This window comes from Oryctolagus cuniculus, chromosome 6 (assembly GCF_964237555.1).
Source record: "Oryctolagus cuniculus chromosome 6, mOryCun1.1, whole genome shotgun sequence".
In the NCBI taxonomy this organism is placed as follows: Eukaryota; Metazoa; Chordata; class Mammalia; order Lagomorpha; family Leporidae; genus Oryctolagus; species Oryctolagus cuniculus.
This window is the reverse complement of record NC_091437.1, coordinates 44106430-44116706: the sequence shown is the minus strand read 5'-3', so window position 1 is coordinate 44116706 and position 10277 is coordinate 44106430. Positions and strand designations below refer to the sequence as shown.

The window sequence follows — 10277 nt, the reverse complement described above, 5'->3', positions numbered from 1 at the left end:
GGCAAACCATTTCGGAGCACTGGTTTGAGTCCCGCTGCTCTACTCATCCATCTCCTTGCTTATGTGCCTGGGAAAGCAAGGGAAAACAGCTGAAGTGCTTGGATCCCTGCTATTCTCGTGGGACATCTGGATGGAGCTCTGGGCCCCTAGTTTCCGCCTGGATCATCCCCAGATATTGCAGCCTTTTGAGGAGTAAAATCAGCAGATGGAAGATCTTTCTGTCTCTCAACACAGCCTTTCAAATAAATAAATAAATCTAAAATACATACATAAAGGACACATTGGCCAGTAGAAAAAGAAGAGGCTTACTTGGAACCTGAGGCACTCAGAATTCAATTACTGGCCTGATATTTGATATTGTTAAATAATCAATTTATCTTTAAATGAGCGAATGGTTATACTAAAAGGGTCCTTAATCTTTTAGAAATGCACGTGCTGATATAGACACCATTTTTGAAATTGTGTGGTAAGTAAACTGGTTTCTGCAATTTCTTATATGATTGAATTTTCCATAATAAGTTTTTAAATAGTAAAGTCAAATAACTATTTTTAAAGAAGTCTGAATTTTTATCAGCAAAATTATCGTGCATTTTATTTGCAACGTGCTTTTGTAAGACTCCTACGACTTTAGAAATTTGTGACACTTCTTGTGAAAATAGCCCTCCAAAGAAACATTTTTCTCAACTTGGTAACTTGTTGCATAACAGATAAGAGATAACTGCTGCAGAATAGATAATAAATATCCCTGAATTCCCAAGTGAAAATAAAAGTGAACAGATGGTGAAGAAATGGAGATTCAGAATATATTGCTGATTCTCATGTTCACAACACTTCCAGATTTAAAGGCATATCTAAATAGCAGCGTCCAATATCATTTTTAAAATCGTATTTCCGACAGTGGGTTTGGAGTTGGAACGTTTAGAAACATCAGCTTGCCTGTGCTTTCCAACTTTTACTTAAGACATACAGATGCCCTGTTCGATTTCAAGCATTACATTTTAGAAATAAAAATAAGTAAACGGAGAAACCAGCTGCTACTTTTACTGATAAAAAGTACAGAGATCCAACCCCAGCCCGCAGGCCACTAATGGTGGGCGGGTTGTGGGGGTGGGACATACGCAAGCGCAGTACCGAGCTCTAGCTCTGGGGCGGGACTAGAGCCCAGGTGAAACGACAGCTCGAGCAGCCAATCAAGGGCAGCGTCGGTGGCTGCTTCCTGGGGAGGGAGAACGGAAGTCAGATTTCGGTTGCGGTGGCGAAGGTAGATTCTAGCGTCAACCAAGTGCAGAGGTGAGTGGGCGGCGTGGGCTTGGGGCCCCGCGTTCTTGGTTTTTCCTTCCGGACCCCGCTGCTTCCTCTCGGCCGGATTGGGAGTTCGGGAGGCCGTAGGGTCGGCCTACGAGGGCGCTCGCTGGTTTTCCTTTTCTGCGGTCTTCCAGGGCCGTGGCCTGGCTGCCGCGGAAGGTGCCCCGGGGCGGCGGGCTCCGGGTTTCCTCAGTGTGGGGTCGGCGCGGGACTGCAGGTTGGGAGGCGTGGGTTCTGGCCCCGGCGCAGCTGGTTTTCCAAGGTAGGGGCCCCCGGAGAGGCGGTTATCGCTGGCCACTTGTACAGTGAGAGTGCGCCTGTTCCCGTCTCTGAAATCTGCCGAGTTAATGAGGGGAGAGCGAGGGCGGCGGGTCCCAAGCCTCAGAATCGTCACATCCGCCTCGAGAGGTTCTAGAAACTCGGGAGTCCCATTCACGGTAGAGAGAAGAGAACCAAATCCCTGAGGATGGGACCCTAGAATAGCTTCCTTGCTTTGGTGATGTGCAATCTCCCCGCCCCCAGGGACCCCCCCCCCCCCAGCACATTCTAGAAGGTGGCTTTTCAGCCAGAGAACCGGTTTCGACGCTCCGCGCTGATCTTCCTGAAAACAAATAAAACAAACCTCCATTACTTTAGAAAAGTTCTGTCTAGAGAGGTGATACGGAATAAACATAAACATAATGGTGTTAGAGTCCCAAGTGTTTCTTGTACTCTTAGACGGTTCGTGGCTTAAGGATTTGTGATTGAAGAGATTTCGCGGGTTGGAGCTGAAAGGACGTGGGGTAGGAATTGCTGTTGTGCCGTTAGTAGTTATGCGATCTGCAGACACGTGCCCTTAAGACTTGGGATCCTCATCCGAAGAATAGAATTGATCGTGTACTTAGGTCATAGCTTTGGCAGGAAGATGATGTGGAGAGGATGTGAGACAGTGATGCCTCTTAGGGAGTTGACCCTGGAAAGATGCCAGCTGAAGTCGAGGGGTGCGCATCCGCAGAGGCACACGGGTACTTGCCGCCTCCTGACGTCGGAGGGGTGTGTCTTAAAACTGTTCAGATCGGTTTAAAAGAGCACTTGAGAATCTTCAGATTGGATGATAATACCTATGTTTAAAAAGGAGTAAGTAGAAGTGATTGTGGCCATAGAAGCTGTGGGTTTGAATTTGGGTTTCAAGTTTCTATAGTAGATACAGAAAGGTTAGTAAATTGTAGCATAAAATGTAGAAAAAAGATACAGACTTGGATAATCATTTCATCTAGGAGCCTTGGATGATACTGGGTATCTAGATTTTAGTAATGTTAATTTTGTCAAAATGTTTGAGTTATAAGTATTTACTTTGGGAAATCACTTCGTAATAGTAAAAGTGATTGTAGGGGCTGGCATTGTGGCGCAGCAGGTTAAATGGCTCCCTGCAACACCAGTATCCCATATGGGCACTGGTTTAAGTCCTGGTTGTTCCAATTTTATCTGGCTTCCTCTCATATGCCTGAGAAGGCAGTGGAAGATGGCCCAAGTGCCTGGACCCATATCACTCACAAAGGAGATCCGGATGAAGTTCCTGGATTCTACATGGCCCCGGCCCAGCCCCAGTCCTTAGCAGCTATTTGGGGAATGAAAAGGCAGATGGAAGATATCTCTGTTTCTCCTTCTCTCTCTGTAACTCTGCCTTTCAAATCAATAAAGTAAATCTTAAAATCATCTACCTTCTAAAAAAAAAAGTGATTGTGATATGTGTTTGGGCGACAGCATGTGTAGTTTTGCTATAAAGAGATGTGGAGAAATGGGACATAAAAGGTAAGTGGTGTAGAATCCAGAAGACTTTTCTTTATAAATGAAAAGGTACTCCAAGATATTGGGAGAGAAGTATTAACAGGGAAGGAAAAATAATGTGGGTTGTTGAGAATATAGTGCTTAATTAGAAAAGGGTGGCATCCATTCTGAGTTGTAAGTGTTAGCTTTGAAACTACCGGAAGAAAAGGGGAGTGCTCTGTCTGTAAACACTAAATGTGACAGGTTTGTTTTGTAGTTCTTCTGTGAATCTTTGGTTTGTTTTTGTAGGTGCTTGATCTTCCACAATGGGTGAGCCACAGCAAGTGAGTGCACTTCCTCCACCTCCTATGCAGTACATCAAGGAATACACTGATGAAAATATTCAGGAAGGTCTAGCTCCCAAGCCACCCCCTCCAATCAAAGACAGTTATATGATGTTTGGCAACCAGTTCCAATGTGATGATCTTATTATCCGCCCTTTGGAAAGTCAGGGCATCGAAAGGCTTCATCCTATGCAATTTGATCACAAGAAAGAACTGAGGAAACTCAATATGTCTATCCTTATTAATTTCTTGGACCTTTTAGATATCTTGATAAGGAGCCCTGGGAGTATAAAACGAGAAGAGAAGCTGGAAGATCTTAAGCTGCTTTTTGTCCATGTGCATCATCTCATAAATGAATACAGACCCCACCAAGCAAGAGAGACCTTGAGAGTTATGATGGAAGTCCAGAAACGACAGAGGCTTGAAACAGCCGAGAGGTTTCAGAAGCATCTGGAGCGAGTGATTGAGATGATTCAGAATTGCTTGGCCTCTTTGCCTGATGATTTACCCCACTCAGAAGCAGGAATAAAAGTAAAAACTGAACCAATGGATGCTGATGATAGCAACAATTGTACTGGACAGAGTGAGCAGCAAAGAGAAAATTCAGGTCATCGAAGGGACCAGATTATAGAAAAAGATGCTGCCTTGTGTGTCCTAATTGATGAAATGAATGAAAGACCGTGACTCATGTTAGTTTTCTTTTTTCCCTTTTGGTAAATAGTATAATATTACTGGTTTATTTTCTTTTGGGCAGTCTTAAAATGAATAACTAAAAGTTTAAATGGCCTTTTTCTTGACTCTCCAGCTTTTTCACTTACGTAATGCCATAGGCAGCAATTTCAGTATATAACAAGTGTAGGCAAACAGGGACCCGTAAATTAAGAATAGTGACCTGAAAAAGAAAATGTTTGCTGCAGATGTGTGGGGCATTCTTTTTTTTGGAGTTGGAGTAAAAGTTTGACAGTGTCCTTGGTAATAGCAAACTTTCATCCTTAAAAAGTAAATTTGTCATTTGCTTTAAGAATGAGGGATAGATACTCTAAAATGTGAAATTATGTAATATTTAAAAATTTACCTAATCTGCATAAGGTAGTATAGCATTTTAAAAGAGACCCATTTGTTATGAAACAAAAACTTTATTTTTCCTTGTGATTCTTGTAACTCTACTACCTCAGTAGACTCTTTTTCCTTATCTTGAACCTTGGTAGGTCCCATAAATTGGTTTTTCTCAGTCACTTGGGTAGAAAGTCTTTGGTCAGCTTAGTTAGAAATTTTAGATTACAGATTTTAGTAATTAAGAGGATTGAAATTACAGATTTTTAAAAATATTTGTAATTCTTTGAAATTACACATTTTTAAAGCTAAGCTCAGACATGATCAAGGCTGGTAGACTGCAGTGGGAGAAGGGTTTGGTGGGAGCAACTGCTCGATGTCCACCAGTGATTCGCGCTTCTTCTTGCTGAGATATCACTGTTCAGCCAGTGACCACATTTCCCTACTGCCCTATATCTGTGTGAGGCCATGTGACTAAGTTCTGGGAAATGGAGTCTGTGCCCTAAGATTTCTTGCACGATCTTCCATTCTGTTCCCCAGTCGGCTAGGTGTGTGCCCACACCCATGCAAGCCTGGTGACAACAGTTTATAGTAATTTGGTTCTAGAATGTGAAGATTAGGTCCTCTTTTAACTCCATTCTTCCTTCTACAGCTAACTTAATGTGAACAAGAAATAAACTGTCTTGGGTACTGAGATTTTATTTCTGTACTTTCTTTTCTCCTCCCTCCTTCCCCCTCCCGCCCATTGGCCTCATATCAGGATCTTTGCCTGCTACTCTCTGACAGAAGCCAGTGGTTCTCCATTGTCCTTTTGGACCAGCAGCATTAGCATCACTTGGGGATTTGTTAGAAATCAAGCTCCTCTGGCTCCACCCTGGACCTTCTGAACCAGAAACTTGCTGGTGCACAGGGCGTGGCAAGCTTGGTGTTAAGCCTTCCTCCAATTCTGATGCATGCTCAAGATTACCATCTGTAGAGATGGGCCTTTTCCTGGGTGATGTGCTTTTGATTTCTCCCTCATTTCCTGTTTACTAGCATAGGGATTTGCTGCATTAAGGTCTCACCAACTCACTGTAAAATGGTTACAGGCCAATTTCCCTGTGTGAAATATGCATTCTTTGCATTCAGACAGAGGCTGTTTCCAATTAACACTTCTAGCAGACAAGAACTAATTAACAAGTCTCAAATTTAAGGTTTTTTTTTTTTTTTTTTTTTTTTTACCAACTGGAATATGCTTGGTGTAGACCTTGGGACCAGAGACCCCCAAAGGACATTCTGGTTTCCCTTAATTAAATTAAATTTGTTCCACACCTCCTCCCTCATACCTTGGTCAGTGAGCAAGATGGAAATGGCTCTTGAACAACTCAACAACCGTTTCTCTTTTGACTTTTTAAAAAATACATTGCTGTGAGAGGAGTGTTGGGCTGAGGTACAAAACCAATTTGGGACCACTTTGAAAATCCTTGCATGTAAGAAATGAAATCATTTAACATTGTTAAGAGTCACAACAGTTACTTGTAAATTTGTGTGTGTGTGTGTGTGTGTGTGTGCGCATTGAGGGGAGAGGTATTGATGGATTGCAATGCCATAGGTTAGCTTCACTTTAGCCCAGAGCTAATCAAGGAGTTCTGTGCAGTTGCACCTGATGTAACTCTTGATATTATAGTGGAATGAAACGTTAATGTTCTGATAGTTGCTGCAATTTTAAAAGCTTACCATACATGGACTTTTACTCTTGTGAGGATTAAAACACATCTCTGGATGTCTGTTTATGCTGAATATTCCTGAAAGATTGATTTGCCAGGGCCAGTGTTGTAGAGTGGGTTAAGCTGCCGCCTGTAACACTGGCATCCCATACAAATACCAGTTCAAGTGCAGCTGCTCTGCTTGCAATCCAGTTCCCTGCAAATGCGCCTGGGAAAGCAGAGAAAGATAACCCAAGTACTTGGGCCCCTGCAAACCATGTGGGAAATCCAGATGGAGTTCGAAGCTCCTGGCATTGGTGTGGTCCTAGCTGTTGAGGCCCTTTAGGGAGTGAACCAGTGGATGGAAGTGTGCATGCTGTCTCTAACAGCCTTTCAAGTAAAATAATTTTAAAAAATTGATGGAACAAAGTAAAATGTCTGCAAGAATCAACGCAAGTTGTTCTTGAAATGCCTGATGCTCAAACTGCGGAGACATTTAACTTCATTTTATTGAATTGAAGGCCCTGGCATTTTGTTTTTAAATGAATGCTAGAAATTTTTTTAGATACATGTATTCATTTGAAAGAGGAGTAATATGGAGGAGAGAGAGAAAGATCTTTCATCTGCTAGTTTATTTTCCAAATGGTTGCAACAGCTGGGCTGGACCAGGCTGAAGCCAGAAGCCAGGAGCTCCATTTGGGTCTCCCATGTAGTTGGCAGGGACTTAAGTCCTTAAGCCATCATCTGCTGTTTCCTAGGCACATTAACAGTGAGCTGTGGGCTGCCAGTGTCCCCGGTGGTGGCTCAACGCACTGTGCCACTGAGTCCATCGCCTGATGTTGATTTAAAGAAATCTGCAGGTGGTTCTGCACAGTGGTTCAAGAGTTTTATTAATCAGTGTTCTGTTAATTGGTGACAAAATGTTATGCAAGAAGATGAATTTGTTGGAAGGATAATGGGATATGTTACATGACTGAACAAACTGAAGAGGATATGGATGGAATTGAGTTAGTTGCCCTAGAGACCCTCCTGATTAGCTCCATTCTCTGGACAGACCAACTTCTTTAATGATACGGGTGGAGAACATGGCTGCTAACAGGTCCCAAGTGTTAGGTCTTTTTCTGTCTTTCTTGTTAGCTAAGTTTGAGGAATTGGGGTTTGCATACCTGATTCCAACTGGACCAATCAGCTGGGGCCTGGATCCTGTAAAAATGAACAGTCCTCACTATGTCCATGTATGGAGAAAACCATCCATTTTTCAGAGAAAGGAAGTGGTGCTGAGCTGACAAACTGTAGCTGTACATGGCAAATTAAGCACATGCAAAGTTTGATATAAATAGCCAAATTAAACAGATTGTCACAATCATGTTCTTGGGGAGGATAGCTTCCCCCTGTTTCTTCACTCTATTCATTTAATGGATGTTTATTGTGGTTCTCTCTGCCTAACAGTGATTTAGGTTTTGGATGTGTGGGGAGGGAGAAGGAAAATGTAAGATAAATTAAAATTTGAAAGCAGTTTTTGTATTAATTACCCCACCATCACAGTACCCTCAGAAGAACCGTGCTGCTATTTATGTTCCTGTTTTACCTATTCAAAACAACTTGTCCACATTATCTTCATTTTAAGATATATTTGCATGTTCATGTTTGTTTAGGGCTTTGGAAGGCAACTTCAACTCACGTGCTGTGTTGTAGAGAAGATGCCTGTGCCAGGCTCTGAGGTCAGTGGAAATAGCAGATTTTCTGAGAAAGACCTAAAGTTGGTATAATTTGAATGAGAAAAGGTATCATGACTGCCGTATGGTGAGGGAGGAAGTTGGAGATAGAGAAGCAGGTGGATTTAGGTGGCCATGGGAAGGAACTTTTAGTCCTGAATCTGATGGGAAGTCACTTGCAGACACATGCATAGGATGTTGCTAGCATTGTTCTCATCACTACTACACAAGAGTCATTTTATCCTCACAACATCCCAAGGAAATCACTCTTAGGTTTATAGTCCTATTACAGATGAGGAACTGGAGTGCAGAGAAGTTACATAAGATTCCTGGGGCCATGCAACTAGTGAGTGGCAGCCCAGATTTTAGTTTCAAAGCTTAGCACTTGGTCTCCATACTCCATCACACTTCTGTTCCATCGTGTTACCGACAAGTCATAGAGGTGAACACACAGTAAAGTAGACAGTATTCTGACCCTGAAGGCTATGCTTGCACTTACTACATTGATACTGGACTGAAGGAGGAACAGGTTGAAAGGTCGAAATCACGAGTTTCCTTTGAACATGTTAAGACACCCACATCTTAGTTTAGACTTCTATGAGCATCTTTTTTAAAATTATTTTTTAAAGATTTATTTTATTTGAAAGGCAGAGTTACAGAGAGCGAGTGAGAGACAGATCTTCCATCTGCTGGTTCACCACACAAATGGCTGCAGTGGCCAAAGGTGGGCCACACTGAAGCCAGGAGCCAGGCCTTCTATGTGAGTGCAGGGGCCCAACCACTTGGGCCATCTTGCACTGCTTTCCCAGGCACATTAGCAGGGAGCTGGATTGGAAGCAGAGCAGCTGGGAATCGAACCTGTGCCCATAGGAAATGCTATCCATATAGCTCTAAACTTAAAAACCCTTTTGGATTTTGGTGTGGCTCAGTGCATTCAGCTGCTGTCTGTGATGCTGGCATCCCATGTGAGTGCTGGTTAGAGTCCTGGCTGTGCTACTTCTGATCCAGCTCCCTGCTAATGTGTCAGGGAAGGTAGTGGAAGATGGCCCAAGTGCTTGGACCCCTGCCACCCACATGGGAGACCTGGATGGAGTTTCTGGTTCCTGGCTTATCTTGGCCCAGACCAAGGCATTGTGGCCAAATAGAGAATGAAGCAGTGGATAGAATAGTCCCTCCGGCCCCTGGCTTCCTGTTCCTTTCAAATAAGTAAATAAATAGATCTCTAAGAAAAACTCTTCTTAGTCGGTATCCCAAGTTTATTAGTAATGAAAACTGGGGCTTAGGATTTGTAGTTTGCTCAGGTTGAAATTTAGATCGAGAACTGACAACTTTTGTAAATATTCAGTTGGTGAATATGTTAGGCCTTGAGAGCCACACAGTTTATGTTGAAATTATTCAACTGCATGGCTTCAAAGCCCAGTGGAATGGTTTTCTCTTCCTATAGATAATATGTATGCAAGTTATAATGTTGTGTTCTCATATAGCCTTATATATGCATGCTGACATTTGAATTTCAGTAATGTTCACACATGAAGTAGCCTTATGGCTTTGTTTGACTCTTTGAACATGTAACATTCTTAGCTATGGGAATACAACATCAGACAGCAGCAGACTGGATTTAACTGATACCATGTGATCTAGGTAGTTGAAATCTAACCCTGTAGTGTTTTCACAAAGCTACCGATAACTACACACAGTAAAAAAATTTTAGAAGTTTCTTCATAGGATTTTTCTAAGGTTTAAATGACAGACTGGGTATAATATACTTAAGAAAATTCCTAGTACTTGCTAAGCTATCAAAGTTCAGCTAATATCCTTCCTATGGGGTCTTCTGTCTTTTGACTACCACCGAGATTTAGAATTAAATCTAAGGGCTGGTTTGCGGTGTGAGGCAGTTAATACTCTTTTTGAGATGCCTGCATCCCGTATTAGAATGCGTGTATTCAAGTACTGGTTCTACTTCCTGTTCTAGCTTCCTGCTTATGTATGCCATGGGAGGAAACTGATGGCTCAAGTACTTGGGTTCCCGACACTCATGTGGGAGACCTGGATTGTATTCCTGGCCCCTGGCTTCAGTCTTGACCCAACTCTGGAAATTGTGACCTTTTGAAGAGTGAATCAATGGATGGGAGATCTTTGCCTTTCAAATAAAGTGAAAATAAAATTTAAAAATTGCAATGTGAGCAGGCTACCAGTAAGTGGCACTCTTACCTCAAGTTTAAGGGGCTATAGCAGCGGAGAGGATGAAAATGAAGAAACCTGGAGTTACCTCCTAGGGTACTCAAACTTGTGACACCCTAATTCCGAGTACTTTGTGTAAAGCATTAGATTGAGTCATTAGATCCTCATTGGTACCTGTTGTGTCAGAATGGGTTGGTGTTGGAAAACATGTCAGAATGTTGAAATTTGGGCTCCACCAGTTATTAACT

General features: G+C 42.5%; 2 protein-coding genes across 4 annotated transcripts in view; both read left to right on the top strand.

The window, feature by feature from the left end:
- Window positions 1-3377: 3377 nt before the first annotated feature.
- MED7 (mediator complex subunit 7) lies at window positions 3378-10026 on the top strand. Of its 2 annotated transcripts, XR_007918516.2 has the most exons (3): window positions 3378-4084; window positions 7789-7854; window positions 9821-10026. XR_007918516.2 is itself a non-coding variant. In XM_051843559.2 (2 exons), exon 1 carries the CDS (start codon window positions 3378-3380, stop codon window positions 4077-4079), a length of 702 nt encoding a protein of 233 aa, XP_051699519.1. In that variant the 3' UTR covers window positions 4080-4084; window positions 9821-10026. The 2 variants fall into 2 exon arrangements, 1 of the variants encoding a protein (XP_051699519.1); XM_051843559.2 differs by lacking the exon at window positions 7789-7854.
- Window positions 4015-10277, top strand: part of HAVCR2 (hepatitis A virus cellular receptor 2) — a 44513-nt gene continuing 38250 nt past the window's right edge. The window contains exons 1-2 of one of the 2 annotated variants that reach the window (XM_008255320.4): window positions 4015-4084; window positions 7789-7854. The gene's annotated coding sequence lies outside the window, so the exon portion shown is untranslated. The remainder of the gene's footprint in view (window positions 4085-7788; window positions 7855-10277) is intronic. The other variant, XM_070076381.1, reaches the window with a different exon arrangement.

Excerpts from the sequence above, each read along its gene's own strand:
- MED7 (XM_051843559.2), top strand. The coding sequence starts at position 3,378 with ATGGGTGAGCCACAGCAAGTGAGTGCACTTCCTCCACCTCCTATGCAG.